The sequence below is a fragment of the Myotis davidii genome, unplaced genomic scaffold (genome assembly GCF_000327345.1).
Source record: "Myotis davidii unplaced genomic scaffold, ASM32734v1 scaffold79, whole genome shotgun sequence".
Lineage (NCBI taxonomy): Eukaryota > Metazoa > Chordata > Mammalia > Chiroptera > Vespertilionidae > Myotis > Myotis davidii.
Window position 1 is genome coordinate 6,956,383 of NW_006294339.1, and position 22,302 is coordinate 6,978,684.

Sequence of the window (22,302 nt, forward strand, 5' to 3'; positions counted from 1 at the left end):
TTGAGTGGGTTTTCCATCCTTTCACATCCTTTATTTCTTATAAAGGTTTACTGGTCCCAAAGCACTTTCAAACCAATTGACTCCTTTGATCCTCACCTGGAAGATACCTTTCCTCTCAGGGAATTGAGGCTCAGAAAGGTAATGAGATTAGTGCAGGATTAAACTGACTCACAAGTGGTGGAGTTGAAATCAGAAGGTGGCTTTCTGACACCATCTTCCTGGTTTATTTCTATTCCAAAGCTGCCTTGTGGTATTGAGTTTATCTCACCCAGTTACTCCTTTGACTAGCTGCAGGCCTGTGAGAGATGGGCTTGCCCAGGTCAGGCCTGCACTGTCAAGGCAGGTAGAAGTTAGGGCTGGCCTATTGATTCATTGATTGACGTCCCACACATTCAAAGATTTGAGACAGCTAATTTATTATAATAATGGCTGATATTTCTCATGCATCAAATGACAGATGTTGGGTTAATCACCCCTTATTTTGCTGCATTTTCATAACATCATTAGGAGATATAGGTGCAAGTAATAGCTTTGTGCAACCAACGAAACTTTTTCTGGCTTCCCAAAGTCATATGAGTAGTAAGTGGCAGAGCCAGGCTTCAGACTCAGATTGCACCCAGTACCATTGATCTTAACCACTATCCAGTGATTTCCAAGTCAAGATGGAAGGATGGACATGACAGACAGAGGAAGCCGTGCCTATAAATGCTATGGAGATGTGGTCTGGCAAGGCCAGAGGGGGATTAGAATGGCTGGAATTGTGTAACCTGCCCTCAGTCACACATAGCCAGAGTGGCAGAGCTAGGCTTTGAAACCAGGTATTTGAAACGCGTTGTCATGAGGCCATGCTGCCTGACAGGGGATTGGGTTTGGTCCTCATGCTCATGTAAGTCTAGATCAATCAGTGTAGTAAAGACAGAGGGCATTTACCTGGTGCTGTGGGGCAAAGGTATTGCCAGAAGTCACTAGCAAATGTTCTACCCTAGAGCAGATGCCCTCTCCACAGGGTGAGTCTCTTGGGCAACAGGAAAATCTCTGACGACATAGGTGGACAGTATGGTGGAATAGAAAGAACGCACGTTCAGAGTTTGAATTCTGGTTCTGCAATCTACTGGCTGTGTGACAAGAGCAATTTGCTCCACCCTCCCCTCCCCAGTCCTCCACTTATATTTTATGAAATGGAAATATTAGATGAATCTTCAGAGGGCTTTGTAAGGATTAAATAAGATACTGTATGTAAAGTACCTGGCGCATAATAGGTGCTTGATATATGGTAGCATTTTATTATTTATTGATTATTACTTAACAAATTTAATGCTTTTCTTTGTTGAAAATCTATAATTGTGTATAGCTCCTATGTGAGGAACATGGTACATAGTAAAAATTAGAATCCTAGATTACAAGTCTGCCATTCCAAAACAGACAAAAAGAAGAATTATGCATTTTAAATGGGGATGGACTCTTTGGGTTGGCTTTTGTGGGATTTAAAATGTTTTTGTCAGGTTTGAAGTTACTGGGAAATGGTAAATGTTAATGATTATGGCCACTTATGTGTTTTCAAAAAAGGAAAACCATAGAAACAAAAATAAAAATTAGAGTTAATCAATAAATCTATTATTCTACATCTTTAAAAATTACATAATGAAGTGAAAAATCTCTGTCTCCTCTAACTGCCATTTCTGCTCTCAGAGGCAATTACCATTAACCATTTGTTGTGTATACTTTTTTGTTTTATTGTTTTTTACCTTATTGTATTGAAATAGACATCTTTCCATTTCATTTTTTTATAGCTCAACTTTTAAAACTATATTTAACAGCTTGAGGTATAATTTACACACCATAAAATCTATTTTAAATATATAATTCAGTGATTTTAAATGTACAGAGTTGTGCAGTCATCATGCTAATCCAATTTTAGAAATCTTCTGTTACTCTAAAAAGTTCCTTATTCCTTTTCTGCAGTCAGTTCTCACCCCATAGACAGATAACTTCTTATTTATGGTCTATATTTATAGTTACTCTTTTCTAGATATTTTATATAAATGAATTCATAGAAAATGCACTAATTTGAGTCTGACTTTTTTCACTTAACATGTTTTTAATGTTCATTCATGTTGTTGACATATGAGTAGTTTGTCCTTTTCTCTTGCTAAGTACTAGTCTATTGTATAGATATACCATAACTTGTTTAACCATTTGGTTAAACCATGATGGGTATTTGATTTGTTTCTAATTTTGGGGTATTATGAGTAGTGTTACTATGAATATACACATACAAGTCTGTTTATTTTTCTTGGATAGATATCTAGGTGTGAAATTGTTGATTTGTATAGTAAATTACGTTTAAAAACTGCCAACCTTTTTTTTTTCAAAGTGGTTGTATCTTATATATCCACCAGTAGTTTATGAGGGTTCCACTTTCTCTATCACCTGAGCCAAACCAGCTGGGGCTGAGTTTTGCTTTTAAAGAAATATTTGTTTAAGCCATGGTTACAAAAGACTTGCTCCTATGTTTTCTTCTATAAGTTTTATGGTTTTAACTAGAGGCCTGGTGCACGAATTTGTGCACGGGTCGGGGGGTCCCTCGGGGTGGCCTGCGGGGCTGAAACCTGCAGTCCAACACCACCTGCAGCTCCTACCTGCTGCTCCCGCTTATCCCGGCCCCACTGTGCCTGTCATGGGCTCACGCCCAATCAGATCCGATCAGGAGAGGCTCGCACTGCCACAGCAGCACTCGCCAGCCATGAGCCCTGCGTCTGGCACCCTCCCAAGGGGAGTGGCCTGTGGGATCAGGCTGAAACCAGCTCTCTGACATCCCCCGAGGGGTCCCGGATTGTGAGAGGGTGCAGACGAGGCTGAGGGATCCCACCAGTGTACCATTGCATACTAAACTGCCCTAAAATTTAGTAGCAAAAAACAACCATTTTATACTAGTACTAGAGGCCTGGTGCACGAATTCATGCACCAGTGGGGCCCATCTGCCTGGCGAGCGGGACTGGGCCGAAACTGGCTCTCCAACATCCCCTGAGGGGTCCCGGATTGGAAGATGCCAAAGGTCAGGCCGAGGGACCCCACCAATGCACGATCAGAGCTGGGGAGGGACCACAGGAGGGCTCCAGGGCATGTCCAGCCCATCTCGCTCAGTCCTGATTGGCCGGACCCCAGCAGCAAGCTAACTTACCAGTTGGGGCGTCTTCCCCCTGGTGGTCAGTGCACATCATAGTGACGAGTCGACCAGTCAACTGTCTGCCCCCTGGTGGTCACTGCTTGTCATAGTGAGCAGTTGAGCGGCTTTAGTATATCATTAGCATATTATGCTTTGATTGGTTGAACAGTTGACAGGTCACCGGATGACCAGACACTTAGCATATTAGGCTTTTATTATATAGGATTCTTACATTTAGGAATATGATACATGTTGAGTTAATTTTTGTATATGGTATGAGCTAAGTCCTTCTTTTTTTTTCTTCATATCATATGGGCCTTTAGTTGTTCTACATTGCCAAACAGACTGTCTTTGCCCTCATTGAATTGTTTTGGCTCCTTTATCCAATACCAATTGACCATTACATTTTGGGTTTGTTTCTTAGATTGCTTTTCTGTTCCATTAATCTATAAATTTATCCTATGCCAGTACTACACTGACTTAGTAATGGTAGCTTTATAGTAAGTTTTGAAATCAGGTAATATAAGTTCTCCAACTTTGTTCTTTCTTTCAAAAGTGTTTAGCTCATTTATGTCCTTTACATTTCTATGTGTTAGAAGCAGTTTGTCAGTTTCTAAAAATAATCTGCTGGAATTTTAATAGGAGTTATGTAGAATCTGTAGACTAATTTGAGATTATCATTTTAACGATGTTGAATTTTCCATTTCATGAATATCCCCCATATTTCTCCAACTAGTAGGGTATTTTTTTGTAGCAATGTTTTATAGTTTGTAGGGTGTAGGTATAGAACTTCTCTTAATTTATTCCTGAATGTTTTATTTTTTTGATGCTATTGTGAGTGGAATTTTTAAAAAATATATATTTTATTGACTTTTTTACAGAGAGTAAAGGAGAGGGATAGAGAGTTAGACCATAGATGAAAGAGAAACACCAATCAGCTGCCTCCTGCTCGCCCCTACTGGGGATCGAGCCCACAACCAAGGTACCTGAGACTCTTCAGTCTGTGGGCTGACACTCTATCCACTGGGCCAAACTGGTTAGGGCTGGAATTGTTTTCTTAATTTCAATTTTCATAACTTAGTTACTATTACATAGAAATACCATTGATTTTTATATGTTAGTCTTTTCCCCTGTGATTTTACTAAGCTTGCCTATTAGTTTTAGTAGCTTTTTAATTTGTGTGCGTGTGTGTGTTCTTTGTTTTGTTTTTGTTTTTGTTTTTTTGTAGATTCCTTAGGATTTTCTTCACCTGAAATCATGTCATCTGCAATAAAAGATACTTTAACATTTCTTTTCAACCCATATGCTTCACATTTCTTTTTCTTGCCTGACTGCATTGGCTAGAACCTCTACTTCAAGATTGAGTAGAAGTGAAGAAAGAGTATATCCTTTCTTTGTTTATATGGGGGGGGGGGAATCATTTTGTCAACCCATGAAGTGTGATTTTAGCTGTAGGTTCCTATAGATGCTCTCTATCAGGTTTTGGAAGTTTTCTTTTTTCCTGGCTTATTGAGTGTTTTGGTTTCTTTCTTCTGCATCTGTTGAGATGATCATTTGATATTTATTTGTGCTTTATTCTGTTAATTTTGTAATATATTAATTGATTTATGGATATTAAACTACTCTTGCATTCATAGGGCCGTGGTCGGCAAACTGCGGCTCGCGAACCACATGCGGCTCTTTGGCCCCTTGAGTGTGGCTCTTCCTAAGCCTTAGGAGTACTCTAATTAAGTTAATAACAATGTACCTACTTATATAGTTTAAGTTTAAAAAATTTGGCTCTCAAAAGAAATTTCAATCGTTGTACTGTTGATATTTGGCTCTGTTGACTAATGAGTTTGCCGACCACTGTCCTAGGGTAACGTTATATAATCTTGGTGTATAATGCTGTTCAATATATTGCAAAGTTAGTTTCTTAATATTTTGTTAAGGAGTTTTACAGCTATGTTCGTGCCAGTTATTGATCTATAGTGTCCTTTTTCTTATTTATTTTTGGGGGGCGGTGGGGGGGCTTGGTAATACTGGCCATGTAAAATGTATTGGAAAATGTTCCCTCTTTTACCATATCCTGAACAAATTTGTGTAGGATTAATATTTTTTTTCCTTAAAATTATTTTTTTTGTGTGTGTAATTTCTCAGTGAAACCATCTGGTCCTAGAGTTTAAGTTTTTTGGTGATAATCTTTTAAGAACAATTTTGATTTTTCAAGAATAAATGCATTACAATTTGTCATGTGGCTTTGGTCAATTTCTATAGCCCCCCCAAATAGATCTTGTTGTTTTTATTAATTTTTAGAGAGAGAGGAAGGGAGAGGGATAGAAAGATAGAAACATCATTGATTGGCTGTCTCCTGTACTTCCCTTTCTGGGAATCGAGCGTGCAACTCAGGCATGTGGCCTGACCAGGAATCAAACCCATGACCTGGTTCATGGGTCAACGCTCAACCACTGAGCAACACCGGCCAGGCACAGATGGTTGTTTTTGATGATTTTTACCCCCAGTTTTATACTTTTATTTTGTTAAGAGGCTTTGCTGGCCTATTCATAGCACTATACCCAGAAATTGCTTCTCTAACTCTTTCTTTTTAGTTATTGTAGAGCATTTCCTTTTACAGATGTACCATAATCTATTTAATAAAAATAGTTTTTCTAATTATTAAATATATTCTTAAGCAGTGCTGCAGTTAATCTTTATCTACAGGTGACTTTCTTTGCTTATGCTAATAATTTGCTAAGATACATTCCTAGAAGTGGCACTGCTGGGCCAAAAGTAATGCATGTCTTACATTTTAACAAGTACTATCAAATTATTTTTCAAAATCTGTACTACATTAGAAGGTCCACATATCCATATCTGGCCACTATGATATGCTATTAATCTTTTACATTTTTGCCAATGTGAAAAGCAAAGAGTGGTATATTTTAATTTGGTATGTTTTATATTTATTGATTTGGAATGGAGTTGGGAGTCTTTCTATATGCTCTTTGACTATTTCTTTATATTTTAGGAAGTGATGTGTCATGCCCTTTCCTTAATTTCCAGTTAGATTGGTTATCTTTCTCTTATTTATTTATAAATTCTTCTAATGTTGAACTTTTATCTATTTTATGTTGTAAATATGTTTTTCTATGGTTCACTTTCTTCTAGTCATAATTTCTTTTCACTTTTAAAAAAGCCTTGCATTGTAATTTTTATTCTTCTTTTCTTTTAAAACAGAAAGTTGTACAAGGGATCAATTTAAACCAAATCCGAGGGCTTGGGTTTGATGCCACGTGTTCTCTGGTTGTTCTGGATAAGCAGTTTCGTCCTTTACCAGTAAACCATGAAGGTAGGACCATTCCTCTCTCCCTGGTGGTGGGAAACATGCTGGTGCAGACTTGGCTGATCAGTCCAAAGGGCCCAAGTGGGACATGAGGTCACAGGTCTCGTACCAGTGTAAGTGAGACTTAGAGGAGAAGCAATTATATAGGTAATTATGTCCTAGAGGTTCAAAGCTTGAACAGCATTTGGCCAGAGTCGGGTGGCATCAGAGGCCTGGATTCTGGAGAGACTTGGCTCCATAAAGCACAAGAGCCACAGTAGAGAGCTTGATGAGGGAAGGACATGGATCCATTATTAGCGCAGAGTGGGTAGTCTTGAAACTGACAAGTGGTCTGGGTGTTTTTTTAGAAGAGAGCCAGTGTCTGTAGTTGTTTTGCATATTCATCTCCTATACAACATTCATTTGAGTGGATAAACCAAGTCCATTTAAGGGAACTAGAACAAGGCAGACAGGACCATGTATCACACAGAAACTGGGAACAGATGGCCTCTGTTTTCAATGGCCAGACCAGAGGACATTCCCATTTAATGAGATTGTTCTAATGAGGTTGTGACTCCACAAATATAAAGTGTCGTTTGGGTTTACCCTCAGAAATTTTTTACAGGGATAGAGGATGTGTCCCCTTTGGGGAATTTCTGTCATTAGCTCTAGCCCTGACGTTGAAACCCAGAAGTCTACAGTGGGCAGGTAGGTAATGCATGATGATAAACTGCAACTGATATTTAACTTTGTTTTTTTAAGCCTCACCTGAGGATATGCTTTTATTGATTTTAGAGAGAGGAAGGGAGAGAGAGAAACATCGATGTGAGAAACATCGATTGGTTGCTTCCCACATGTACCCTGATGGGGGATTGAACCTGTAACCTAGGTATGTGCCCTGACTGGGAATGGAATCTGCAACCTTTTGGTGTATGGGATGAATCTCCAACCAACTGACCTAGGGCCAGATACGTAACTTTTTAAGGAGAAGAGATCATTTGGGAGTGGTGGAGATTATGATGCAGCAGAAACTGCATCTTAAGGAATGTGGTTCTGGGTGTTGTCAGTCAGTTGTTGCCAAGGTAGCCATCATAGACATGTTTTGGGCTGGATTATGTTTAAGAATCCTTAGTAGTAGATACTGCTGTAGCAGCGTCTTTCTGCATTAGTGGCTGTGGATACTGGGGTACACTGGGACACCAAGGGATTGGAGTCAGGCAGATCCCGGATCATAGCTAGAGCACAGGAGTAATGATGACCTTTTTGCGCACGCGTGTGCATACACACACACACTTCTCCTTCTTGCAATACTTATTAGCACCTACTTTGTGCCAACTCCTATTATTAAGTGCTGGGGCTTCAAAGATGATTATGGAGTGTCCTTGTTCTTTTACTGGCTCAGTTGCATTTGTCTGAAAGCAGAGACCGAAGGATGGGGCTGAACCAGACCTCAGCTCAGCCGCAGTAGGCACTCTCCAATTATGACATGTGTCCAGCCATGCTGGCAGGCTGTCAGCACTTCCTTTAATGGCTTTAGGTCCAGGTTAGGTGATCGCCTGTTAAGGAAGCTCTAGGGCAGTGGTTCTCAACCTTCCTAAGCCGCGACCCTTTAATACAGTTCCTCATGTTGTGGTGACCCCAATTTCATTGTTACAAATTAGACATAATTAAAGTATAGTGATTAATCACAAAAACAATATGTAATTATATATGTGTTTTCCGATGGTCTTAGGCGACCCCTGTGAAAGGGTCGTTCGACCCCCAAAGAGGTCGTGACCCACGGGTTGAGAACCGCTGCTCTAGGGGGAATTCTTATTTGGGTTGGGGTTTTAGATGTTAAAAGTATCAAGGGCCTTAGCTGGTTTGACTCAGTGGTTGAAGTGTTGGCCCACAGACTGAAGGGTCGTGGGTTTGATTCTGGTCAAGGGCACGTACCTTGATTGCAGGGTGGATCCCTGGCCCTGGTCTGGGCGTGTGCAGGAGGCAACCAATCAATATGTCTCTCGCACATTGATATTTCTCTCTCTCTCTGTCTCTCCCCTTCCCTTCCACTCTCTCTAAAAATCCTTGGATGAGGATTACAACAACAACAAAAAGAGTTCTAAGGACACATACCTTCTAACCTGCCAAAAAACACATGTTGTTTTTAAAACTCTGGCTGTATATTCATGAGTCTAACCCCCCAAATTTGTATTCAGTTGGCTTGGTGCTAGCATAGGGCATCAGCATATTTGAAGTTCCCTCAGTAATTCTAGTATTGCAGAATCACTGGGCACAGATGAATGGACAGTTAAAACATCAGGAACAAAAACAGTGAAGTGGCAGATGAGAGTTCCCTGTCACATCTGCTTAGATACCTGCCCTCTCTGGATGCCATCATTTTTCTCATTGTAGGTAGAATTGCCTCCTGTTAACAGACCTTCTATTAAAAGGGTAGCTACTTTGCACCCCTAATTTTGTAAGTGTTAAAAAAATTATATTTCACCTAAAAGGTTAAGATGTACCCATTCATCAAATGCACCCAGCTGCAGGTGCCCCTCACCAGTTTCTTGCCTTTCAACAGGTTCTATTCAGGTTAGATTTTATCTGAAATAGATTATCCTGTGTTAGAAAATGAAATTAGAATTTTAAAGGTGGTTTAAAGGTTCTTTAATGACTGCTGCTACCTACTTGACAGTGACCAACTCTTTTTTTTTAATACATTTTTTATTGATTCCAGAGAGCAAGGAAGAGGGAGAAAGAGATAGAAACATCAATGATGAGAGAGAGTCATTGATTGACTGCCTCCTGCACACCATACAATGGGGATCAAGCCTGAAACCCGGGCATATACCCTGGCAGGGAATTGAACCGTGACCTTCTGGTTCTATAGGTCAACGCTTAACCACTGAGCCATGCCGCTGGGCTGCAGTGACCAATTCTTGATTGATTAACTGGAGTAACTGTAAGGAGCAGGGAGTGGAGTCAGGAAATTAACCATCACCATTAAAATCAAACCTATAGCCCTAGCTGATTTGGCTCAGTGGATAGAGCTTCAGCCTGCGGACTGAAGGGTCCTGGGTTCAATTCCGAGTCAAGGGCACGTGCCTGGGTTGCAAGCTCAATCCCCAGGAGGGGGCATGCAGTTGACAGCCAATCAATGATTTTCTCTCATTGATATTTATAACTCTCTCTCCCTCTCCCTTCCTCTCTGAAGTCAATTTTTAACATATATTTTAAAAAAATCAAACCTACAAAATGGGCACAACTGTTAGCATCATTAGATGTCAACCACAAACAAAATGAAACAACAACAAAAAAAAAACAACAAAAAATCCAAAAACCCAAATATATTCAGTACAATAGTTTAAGAATACAAATGTTGTTATTTGATGAAATAGTCTCATTGGTAGGTCATTCTTGTTTAACCTTTGAAGACCAGAAGAGCCCGTCAGTTGGACAGTGGTACTGTGGCTGCCTGCTTCCTGGGTTAGACAGTGGTGCATTGGTGCCCGCTTCCTCCCTCTGCAGCCCATCAAACTGAAGGCATAACTGTGGTTGGGACATCCCAGCTATAAGTAAGAGCTCTTGGGAAGGAGGGCAACCAAGGGGCCAGGGAAGGAGTTACTACCTAGGCTACTCTGCAACAGACACCTAATACTTAGATGTGTTTGCTGATTCATAGTAATTTTCTCCCCTCAAGTATGCCTGGAACATAAGGCGTTCAAAATGTTAATTGAACGCATACATGGATAAATAATCTGCCCGTTAGTAAACTGGCTACAGGCATACGTGGGAGCTATTGCAGGTTTGGTTGCGGACCATTGCAATAAAGTGACTATGGCAGTGAAGTGAGTCACATGAATTTCCCAGTGTATAGAAAAGTTATGTTTACACTATGCTGTAGTCTGTTAAGTGTGCACTAGTATGATATAAAAAAACAACAATGTCCATACCTTAGTTAAAAAAACGCTTTATTGCTAAAAATTGCTGACTGTCATCTGAGCTTTCAGTGAGTTGTAATCTCTTTGCTGGTGGAGGATCTTATCTTCAATTTGTAAACACGCAGTATCTACCAGGTGCAGTAAGGCGAAGTGCAGTAGAATGGGCCACACCTGAGGTGACCCACAGGCTGCTCTAGCACAGTTCCCCCAGTTCTCTTATGCAAGAGCTTTCTGGGTCTAGGCTCAGTTTGTGTAGAGCAGGGGTCCTCAAACTACGGCCCGCGGGCCACATGCAGCCTGCCGAAAACATTTATCCGGCCCGCCAGGTGTTTTTGCCGCTGCTGTGTGCATAGGAATTTGTTCATAATTTTTTTTAAACTATATTCTGGCCCTCCAATGGTCTGAGGGACAGTGAACTGGCCCCCTGTTTAAAAAGTTTGAGGACCCCTGGTTTAGAGCCTCCTTTCTTACTCTTTCACCTGGCTAACCAACTGAATTAAAGCTTTTTTGCCTCTTGGGAGCCCTCTGTGCAGCCTCAGGCTCAGCTAACCTAGTGCCCTCTCCGTTCATCCTCCTCTGTTTCCCACATCTGTCACTTCTATTCTGGCAGTCAACACACCACATGCTTTTAAAGGCAGGGTCTGTGGCCCATTCTTCTTGGCATCCCAGAACTGTGCCTGGCATATAGTGGATGCTCAACAAAAGACTAAATGAATTTTTAGTGTAGTCATTATTTGTGGTTTTCTTCAAGAACTGAAAAATGATTAACTTGCCAGTTTTTGTCTAAAAGTAAAAAAGTTAATAATCATAATACAATAAAGTACTTGAGCCCACGCAGTTCTCATTGTGTCATTCTGACTGCATGTTGAGAGCCTTTCATGTAAAGGCAGTGCTAGCTGATTGGTTTTTTTGAAAAAAAAATGTTTTTATTGATTTTAGAGAGAGAGATGAAGGGAAAGGGGGAGAAACATTGATTGACTGCCATCTGCAGGCCTCCTACTGGCGATCAAGCCCGCAATCCCAGCATGTACCCTGACTGGGAATAGAACAGACGACTTCTCGGTGCAGCGAACATGGAGGCCCAGCCAACTGAGCCACACTGGCCAGGGCTGATTGGTTCTTTATAGTTGAAAGTTTAGCAACAGCTGTTTTTGTCTTCCAGCAGCACCAGACACATCCTATATAATATTTAAGAAGCCATCATAATATCATACACCCACACACACGTGCATGTCTGTGTGTGTGCACGTGTGTGTGCCCACATTCCCACATTCTGATTTGATGGCAGGTCTGGAATGGGACCAGGACATCCGTATCTCTAAAGCTATCTAGGGATTGCAGTGTGCAACCAGGACTGAGAGCCAGACCTTGTACAGTAGAATCATTTTGCGAATCTGGGGCATGCCTACGGAAGGTCTTATGTCCTTTCTCTTACTTTTGAAGTATCACTGGTTTTTGAGGAGCTTTTGTGGAGCCCCAATTCTCTCCAGGCAGGCAGCCCAGTGACTGAGCCCTGGCCTCCTTATGATGATGATGATGACCTAATTTACATATTATTTTTGGTTGTCTTTTTTTTTGGTAAGGTAAAAAATTATTTTTAAGCATATGGAAAATAAATAACAGCCTCCTATGTATCCACTACTAAGAATAAACAGATGAAATGTGACCATATTTGCCTCAAGTCCTTTTTTGTTTGAAAGGGAAGAACTCCTCAAAGCTCCAACCTGTGCCTTCTCCCTCCCACATCTTTTTCCCAGCAGGTGGCCATTCTACTGTGGTTGATGTTCACAAACACGTTTTTTGTGCTTTGACCACACAAGTACATTCCCGAAACAACAAACAATATATATCGTGTTTAAAAGTACCCAGTAGGTGTCATTACCATTGTTGATATGTGGAACTCGAGTTTATCCATTTTACCAATTTATGTATCCCTTCTCTGCACAGGTGATCTGTTCTCAGAGCACCCTTCATGCTTTTCCCAGCTGTGAGATAATAGGCACACACTCAACTTCAGAGTCAGGTCATTATGGAAAGCGACCAACATCAGGGGATTGTTTTGAGACTTAAATGAGATGGTTTTTTTTTTTTTTTTTAAAAATCTTTAGCACAGGGCTTGAGTCACACACAAACACTCACACACTGAGCTTTTTAAACATTTTCTATTAGCAAAGTTACATATGTAGTTGCTGCAATTATTTTGCCATTAAATAAAATCATGTGTGAGAGTGTCTGGCTTAATTACTATTGGGTCCCCTTTTATCTTTCCTTCTTACAATTTCCCAGGTATAGTCACTGCTTTTCTCTGCATTTTGCCTTCTGAGGAAGTAGAGGGCTGTCAAGAGTACTGAGTGGCTTGCCCATCAGTAATGCTGAATTACCAGGCTGGGGAAGGGAGGAGGGGACGGTCAGCTCCTCTGTGGTGCAAGACAGTAACTGTAGCGTGTGAGGGGATATGCTCCTTTTCCAAATTCTATTCTTTGTGACTTACTTCTTCTGAGGGCCTACTATGTGACAGGTGCTTGCTATATTCTTTATGTACATCATTAATCCCTATATGCTATTAGGTATTGTTACCCCCATTTTATGGATGAAAATACTGAGGCTAAGAAAAGTTCAATAAGTTTCTCTGTACATCTCTGCTTATTAACTGAGGAAGCATTTGCCATTAGGTCTGCTTGACTCCAAAATTTGTGTGCTTCCCACTCGACCCAGTAAACCAACTGAGTGAGGGAAACAACTTATTTTAAAAAATGGTTTTAATTATAGTGACTAGAAGTGGGAATCTAAGCAGAACAGAGCCATTGTATACATATATTATATTAAATGTATTATACCATTGAAATATTTGTCCACATTTAAAGGAGACAGACCTTAAACAGCCGAAGTATTGTTTTGGGCTTATTTCACCGGCTGTTTTTCTGAATATCTATATACCCAGAAAAGTTTTTCCAGAACAGAGGAGATAGGAAAGGAAAGGAGGAAGTTGAGAAAGAATGATGCTGGTAGACTTGGTTGGGGGAGCTTGACTGGTTTTAGTGTAGACGGTTAACTCTGGGTGCTTTAGTCAAAGAACACATCTCTTGAAGGGAAAGCCAAGGTGGGTAGAGTGTTCTGCTCAGCCTGGTGGTGATCCTTCCCCTTGTTCCTTGCTGATGGGGGAAATTATAAAAGTGGTGTAGCTCTTTACCCCTGGGAATCCATAGTAGCCCTTGACTTAGAAGGATGATAACATACATGTGTCTTCATCACTCTGTTTCTGCTAGGGGATTCCCATCGGAACATCATCATGTGGCTGGACCACCGAGCTGTCAGTCAGGTGCACAGGATAAACAACACCAAACACAGTGTCTTGCAGTACGTTGGGGGCGTGATGTCTGTGGAAATGCAGGCCCCAAAGCTTCTGTGGCTAAAAGAGGTGAGTGCATGGAATTGAGGGGATACCAATACAGTGGACCCTTGAACAGTGAACGGTGCCAACACCCTATGAAAGCCTATAACTCTCAAGTCTCCCAAAACATCAATACTAATGGCCTTTTATATACATAAGTACTGAAAACAGTTGATTAACACATATATTGTATATGTATTATATACTGTATTCTTACAGTAAAGTAAGCTAGATAAAACAAAATGTTATTAAGGAAATCATAAGGCAGAGAAAATACACTTATAGTACTGTACATGTATTTTATTGAAAAAAAAAAAAACCACCCAATTCATACCTGTGTTGTTAAGAGGTCAACTGTAATAGTAGAGGATCCCATTCACTGTGGATTTGTCTGTACCAGGCACCCTGCCACAGTCCGTTATGTTTGATTTTCCCCAGCAACTCCCTGAGGAAGGTTGACCCCATTTTATTGATTAGTTCGCAGTTAAGTGACTCTTGTTTTTATGTGTTTAACTCATGGAAGGCACTGTGATAAGTGTTTAACCCAGATGATCTCTTTGAATCCCAACAGCAACCCTGAAGAAGGGTTTATTTTATTTATTTTATTTTATTTTTATTTTATTGGCGTGTGTTTTGTAAAGGAGAAAGCTAAAGCTAGAGATTAATCAACTCATCCAAATGACAGAGCCAGGATTTGAACCTAATAATGGCTGACTCCGAAATTGATTCTCTGAATATCCAGTACCCAGTTGAAGTTCAGAGAGGTTTATTACCATTCCAATTAGAAAGTGGCAGAGCTGGGATTTAAGTCCAGATCTTCTGACCAGAATCTTCTTTCTCTATACACCCTTAGCCCCAGATGCATAATCTCTGGCCTTGGTGGCATTTTTGGGAATTCCTCTCTCATCTCTCCTGCACTTGCATTTTCATGCCCTTGAGTGATACAGTGATCTCTGGTCGAAGCACTTGCAGGAGGTTCCCCTTTCCAGATGTTAGGATCCTTTATGAAGTGTGGAGAGTGGTGATGTCAGCTTAATGATTCCCATTAGAGATGGATGTGTGAGAAAGTTCAAGTCCTCTGGGAACCTCTGGACTAGAAAACCCATAGGTGGTCTGACAGGGAGAGAATCCATCCAAGGAGTAAGACCTGGCATGATTTATTCAGTGGCTCTGAGGTTGCAGGTGGGCTGCATCTTCGATTACTCAAAATGTACATGGGGAAGAGGGGAGTTTAAGTGTGCTGAGAGGGTGTTCCTGGGCTGTCACCATGGGGCAGAAGGGAGATAAGCAAAAACGACATCAGTAATCCAAGTATGCCTGGCCAGCGTGGCACAGTAGTTGAGGGTCCACCTATAAACCAGGAGATCTCGGTTTGATCACTGGTCAAAGGCATATGCCCGGGTTGCAGGATCGATCCCCAATGTGGGGCATGCAGGAGGCAGCTGATCAATAACTCTCCCTCCCTTTCTCTTCTTCTCTGAAATCAATAAAAAATAAAAAAAAATAAAATCTGAGTAAGCTTGGCTTGTTATCTACTTTGTATATTGAACTGTTTTGTGAGTTTTAATTTCTAGAAAGGCTTTTATAGTCACTGCAGTTCAAAAGCTACAGGGTGTCTTAGGCATTGGGGCTTTCAGGATCCTGATTTTTCTCGACTAACATCACATTGTGTGATGTTGGGTGGAGCGATTCTCATCCCAGATGTCACTTTTTACATCTGTAAAGTTTGAAAACCTGATCCAAACATATGCTAAAATACAAATCAGATTCTAGAACAGGGGTCCTCAAACTACGGCCCGCGGGCCACATGCGGCCCGCCGAAACATTTGTTTTTTTACTTCAAAATAAGATATGTGCAATGTGCATAGGAATTTGTTCATAGTTTTTTTTTAAAAAACTATAGTCCGGCCCTCCAACGGTCTGAGGGACAGTGAACTGGCCCCCTGTTTAAAAAGTTTGAGGACCCCTGATCTAGAACAACTCTTCACTGCCCCACACTCTGTGTTCTGTAGCATTAACTCGTGCTCTCCTAACAAGCTGTGCCTGGTAGAGTGTATGGGCACTGAGGCTGAGAGGGAGGGTTAAATGCCTTTCCCAAACAGATGGTAGAGCCAGAATTTCAACACATGTCTACTGGGCTCCAAACCCCGGTCATCCACTTCTGTCTCATGGTACTAAAACCCTCTGTAAAGGGTGCCACTTAGGGTAGGACCAGGAATGAGGACAGTGGTGTCCTTCAAACCAGCCTAAACATGGTGCGAGAGAACAAACGGAGTGGATGTATCACCCTTCTTGGCCACAGGTAAGGAAGAGGGGTATGGAATTAAGTGAGAAGGACCAGGAAAGTGGTTATTGGTGCACCATCAGGGCCTTATTGAGCACCTATTCATGGCCAGCTCTGGGCTGTATACCCAGGAGATCTACGTATACATTCAGTATGAATCTCTCAGGATACTTTAGAGCACTTGAGATCAAAATGCACTAAATAAAACCCATAGAGAGTTCTGGATTGCATAGCATTGACTGTCACCTCCTAAGACCATCCATCCATTCATCCCTCCACCTAACCAATTCCATTTCAGAATTTTCTTTCTTTTTTTTATTGCTTAAAGTATTACAAGGGGTATTACATATGTGTCCATTTCCCCACCCCCCCCACCCCCGCCCTAGACAGTTCCCTGGCTCTAAATATTGTTCCATTCTGTATTTAATTACCTGAAGGCTGAACCTTAAACCCATTCGAAAAATTTCTAAAATTTATTGTTAATTTTTGGTAGGCATGCACAAGAATCCTTGCTGAGACTCCCTTTGGTGTAACTGTGGTTGCAAACTGAAAATCAGAGCTATTTCTAAAATCACTTTTAGCATCTCCTTAAAGCCTGACCTGGCTACTTTATAGTGCTTCTCAAACTGTAATGTGTAAATGAATCAGTTGGAGAGCTTGTTAAATTGAAGACTGGTAGCCCTGGGGTGGGCAGGGAAAATTTGCATTTCTAACTTGCTCCCTGGTGTTGCTGATGTTGTTCTCTTGCAGACTTAGGACATCACTTTCAATGCTAAGGACTCTGCCCTGGCATCCTGAAAAGCATCCATTTGCAGAGAATCAGTAAACAGGTTTTTTTAAACAAATGTATATTTTTATTGATTTCAGAGAGGAAGGGAGAGGGAGAGAGAGGTAGAAACAGAAAGGATGAGATAGAATCATTGATTGGCTGTCTCCTGCGCACCGCCCACTGGAGATCGAGGCTGCAACCTGGGCATGTACCCCTGACCAGGAACCAAACCATGACCTCCTGGTCCGTAGGTTGATGCTCAACCACTAAGCCAAGCCGGCTGAGCCAGTAAACAATCTTTGGTGGGGTTATGGGAGTCCGAGGCACAGAAAGTTAGATAGATTCTGTAGAGCTGTTCCACTGCACATTCATGTCAGAGCATGAGACTGTGCTGCGTTTACTGGGCTGTCATTTGTTCACTCTTTATTCATTCCTTAATTTGCCAAATTTTAAACGAGTTCCTGCTATACTCCAGGAATATGATAGGCATTGGGGACCTGAACACAAAGAGGACTCAGTGGTTCCCTTGAGGGGCACAGAGTCTACTAGGGACAATAGAGGGGCTGTACTAGTATAAGGAGGGAGTGGGTGGAGGAAAGGGACAGGGAAACCTAAGCACAGGGAAAGCTTGAGGAGTTGAGATGAGTCTCAAGACATGAGCCTAAAGAGTGGAGGTTTTGCCTAATAGAGAAGAGAGGAAAGATTCTAGAGAGACACTATGGTTCATTTATGGTGAGGGATGTAGGTCCCAGGACATGAGCCTGAGTGGAGCAGGAAATGAGGCCAGGGCTCAGTTTGTTAAGGACTTATTTGGTGATAGAGATTGGTTGATGGTTTTTAGCCAAGGGAGGGAGTGTTCTTGATCCCTTTGGCAGGGTGGAGGAGATTGGATTAGGGGTGAGAAACTGTGTGGGGGAGTAGGAACTTGTTTTCTTCCAAGATTATAGCACTTTGTTACGTTTTCTTTGCTCTTAGGATAAGTTCCAAAATTTGTAACATGGGCCAGAAGATGATATGTGATGTCCTTTTGCCCCTGTTCTGTGCTTACTGTGTGTCCCTCACCTTGCTCACTCTAAGCCATGTGCAGGGGTGCCCTCAGGGTGCCTCAAACACACCCAGTTCTTCCTAAGTCATTCTTGATTTGGGCTTGGCCCATGGGCCACATCTGGCCTGCTGCCTGTTTTTGGATGTCCTGGGAGCTACTAGTAAGAATGACCTTTACATTTTCAAGTGGTTGAAACAGAATCAAAAGAGGAATGGTATTTTGTGACGTGTGAAAATTATATGAAATTAAAATGTGAGTGGCCATAAGTACAGTTGTATTGGAACACAGCCACCTCATTCAGCTATGCGTTGTCTGTGGCTGCTTTTGCATTCTGGTGACAGAGCCGAATAGTTGGGACAGGGACTGTATGATCTGCAAAGCTGAGAATATTTATTCTCTGGAACATTAGAGAAAAAGTTTACTGACCCCTGGTCTTGATGATGTGATGCTGTGCCTTCTGCCCCTGAATCTTCTTCCCTCTACTCACCACTGATTGTAACTCACCCTTTAGGTCTCAGCTTTATTGTCACCTCCTTACAAAAGCCTTGACCCTCAAATAAATCAGAAGTCTCTCGTCTTTGCACTCTTCATCTTACTCCATTGTGGCTTTCATAAATTGTAATCATATGCCAGATTGTATGATGATCTGTATAATGCCTGCCCCTCCAACCATTGTAATCCACAGCAGGATAGAGACCTTACCCATTTTGTTCTTTGCTGTGTTTCTCCCCCTAATCAAATACCTGGAACTTACAGGTACTTAACATATATTTTATATGAAGAGGGTGACCCACTGAGGGTCTGTTGCAGTACTCCAGATGATTAGTAATGCAATCTGAATTAGGCACTGTGGAATGCAGAGGAGATAGATTCTAGAACTCTTTAGGGGATAATATCAGGAGGACGCTGAGACTGATTGCCTGTGAGGGATGAACTAGGTGGAGGCCTCAGGGCTGAACACTCACTTCAGTGTTGCTGTCATTCATGTACTCCTTGTCCTTGCCTGAAAGGTGTCAGAGGGAGCTGGGCGGAATTAGGAGTGCAGACTTCCTAGAAGGCAGAAGTGATGTACTAAGACCACCAGGACTCTTGGGCCAAGACACTCAGGTCCTAGTGCTTCAATATGGAATTTTAATCCTGCCCTTTATATTTAAAGTTTCTGTGCTTCAGGTTGATGTATGTCTCCTTAATAAGAATTGTCAGATAAAAGGTAAAATGCCATTTGAATTTTTCATAACCCCCAGCAGTCTGGCTTTTTCATTTGATCTCAATGATTTTGACTCTCATCTTAATGAAGGCCAAATGTAAATTAAGTTCTGTCAGGTGGAGCAGCTGGAGTCTCCTGTCTGTATAAACACGAAACACTGCCGGAGTAACAAGGTGCAGACTGAGGAAGGTCAAGAAAGTTAACAGGCTGATGCCAGTCCTGACAGCCCAGTGTTAATGGAAGATAATTAACTGGCTTGTAGAGGCTGCATGGAGATATGCCAATGGTCTTTTAATGCATTTCCTCATTTTGCCACTGTCAGCAGAGCAGAAAGCTAAGCATTTTATAGTTTTGAGATTTTCATTGTTTATTCCAAAGGTCTGGAACCAACTGGCTGGAATGTCAGAGGATTTTGTTGATGGATTTAGAAATATATCTGCACCTCCCATCTCCCCAGTCTCTGCCTCTCTGCTAACATGCTGGGAAAATGAGTATAGGGTTCTCTGATTGTTTCTAATGTGCCTTTTCCTGTACACATATGTAGATTCTTTGGAGGAACCTGGGGGCTTGGATGCCTAGAGAAGTGGTTTGATAACTTCTCTATGGAAGGTGTTAGTTGAGTGCTTTGCAGTAAGAACTATTGAAAAGAAAACTGTTAGAGGTCAGGAAAGCCTGGTTCCTGTCCCTTCTGCAAAATCAGAGGCTTGTCTCAGCTCATTTTTAGAGCCTTATCTTGGCCTTATTCTTTCATTCTTTCTAATGCTATAGTAACATGTGTTCTCTTTTCATAGATTTCTTCTAATCTTGAAACTTTATGAAAGATCAATATAAGATCTTTTATTTGACATACACCAATTTTGTTTTGTTTTAATGGCAATATGATAGAAACTATAATCTTTTTCTGTTAGCTACTCTGGCTTTAAATTCTTTAATGCATAGCTTTAATATGACTCACCTACATTTATCAGAGCTAATACAAGATGTTGAGGAATGTTGGGAGATACAACATGGTTGAGTCACAGAAAAAGTACAAGATCAGAAGCCAGACACACTTGAATTTGAATATTGCTGCACCATTTCCAATTTTGGGACCTCAGACAAACGAAGTCAACTTCTCAGAGTCTCAGTGCACTTTGCTGTAAATGAGGATATGCTCAGCCTTGTGGAACTATTGTAATTTAGGGAGATATATACAGTACATATTCATACAGGAGCTTAATTTTCACTTCCATTGTGTTTAAAAATGTTTTTTTTTTTCTGTACTGATGGGCATGTCAGCAACTTCCTATCACCAAATGAGAGAATTTTAAACACCAGAATATCTTATTTCATGGAGCTGGTTGTAATGAGTGGTATGTTTTTCCTGTTTGACTAATAGCTAAGGAAAGCTTCTGAAACCACCGCAGGCTGTCAGAGACAATCAGAGAAAATAGACAGAAGAAGAGAACAGGACATACTTTCAGAGTCATTCATTTATTTGAATCATGCACATCCTATGTGTAATACTTACACTAGAGGCAGCTAGCAATGAACTGCAGAGCTGATGAATTTACTGACTACTTTCTGCTTGTCTGCTCTAACAGTCATCATTGCCTCCAGCCTCAGAATTATTTTCTTTCACAAGGATTACTTTATGTACTCTTTACACCCATTTCGTAGGATAGATATTATCTCCTTTCACATATGAGGAAACTGAAGCTCAAAAAATTTGCATGTTGTACTCATAGTTTTGTACCATGTAAGTAGATCCACATCAAGAGCCATACCCCAGCTCTGCCCCATGCCCCTCACACGGGGGCCTATGCAGTTAGTTCACTGTGGGAATCTAGAACTGGTCTCTGCCTTCAAGAAATTACAGTCTGATTGGAGAGGAAAGTTATAAATCAACTAATGAATAAGAACACAACAAGGAAATAGATGAAAACAGCTAAAGTGTATGTGATGCTTATTATATATCTAGCACCTTTGTTAAGTATTTTACCCATGTTAACTCATCGAACCCTCACAACCACCCTGTGAAGTAACATCTTTTTCAGGTGATAAAATGGGCTTGGAGATGTTAAGCAGCTGTCACTCAGCTAATATGTGGCAAGGCTGGGATTTGAACCTTGGCATTTCAGATCCAGAGCATGGGCATCACCATTTCACTTTATCTCCTGCCGCTTCAAATGTTTGCCTTGCAGGGTGTGACTAAACTAGTTCAGGGAGAAACTTGTAAGTGATGACTTCAGGAGGATCTGAGGCCAGGAACAATGGGTGGTGGGTTCATTTTCTTCATTAAACAAAGATTGAGCATCTCCTTTGTGATAGGCACTGTGCTGAGCATCGGTGATGCCAAGGTGAGCAAGACAGATGAGGGCCCTGGGTAGGATTTGGGGAACTTAGATTCTAGGCTAGAGAGCAGAAAATAGACAAGGAGACTGTTTTATTTTCTGGAAACTTGCTATGAAGGGAAAACACAGAGGAGCAGATTTGGCATGGCTACAGTGTTCTCACTTGGGAGCTTTTGTTTGGCCTGAATGGTGAGGTTTTCAGGAAGAGGGAGCAGCAGATTCACAGAGGGGAGGAAAGCACCTGTGAGACCAGCCAAGGAGCTGGCAGGGCTGGGAGGGTCTGAGCAAGGCAGAGAGTAGTAGGAGGTGGGTGAGGGAAGTGGGCGGGGCCAGATCCTGCATAGCCTTGAGGCCATGGGTGAGAATTTGGATTCTATTCTAAGAGCAGTGGGATATGGTTGATGGATTTTAAGCATTGGTGTGATGCAATCTGTTTTACAACCTAAAAAAAAAAAAATCACTCTTGCTATTTACTGAGTACATGTTAAATATTTGTATAGCAACAATAAGTTTACACTGTTCTGCTAAAGAAAACAATTGCAGGATGAATGTGCAATCTTATAAATGCATTTGTTTTAAGAAATTATCAGTATAGCATAAAAGACTGGCTGTATATACAAAAAACATCAATAATGGGACACTATCTATGGTTGGAATAGGTTTCTACTGTTATAGCACATGCTCATGCTTTTATTACTTCTTAGCAACTTTTCATTAAAAAATAAAGTTGGTTGGGCATCCTCCTGTGCACCCAAAGGTTGCAGGCTCGATCCTGGTAAGAGAGGTGCAGGAGGCAGCCGATTGATGCTGCACGCTCACATCGATGTTTCTCTCTCCCTCCGTCCCTCCCTCCCTCTCCTTTCTTTCTCTCTAAAAATCAATA

General features: G+C 41.3%; 1 protein-coding gene across 6 annotated transcripts in view; it reads left to right on the forward strand.

Moving 5' to 3' along the window:
- The window catches only part of FGGY (FGGY carbohydrate kinase domain containing), a 408,675-nt gene that overhangs the window by 32,779 nt on the left and 353,594 nt on the right, over positions 1–22,302 (forward strand). For 5 of the 6 annotated variants that reach the window (XM_006768373.2, XM_015566976.1, XM_006768371.2 and 2 more), the window contains exons 3-4: positions 6,383–6,494; positions 13,657–13,808. In XM_006768373.2, the coding sequence (XP_006768436.1) occupies positions 6,383–6,494; positions 13,657–13,808 (264 nt within the window). Of the gene's footprint in view, positions 1–4,431; positions 4,548–6,382; positions 6,495–13,656; positions 13,809–22,302 lie in introns of those variants that run through there. The other variant, XM_015566975.1, reaches the window with a different exon arrangement.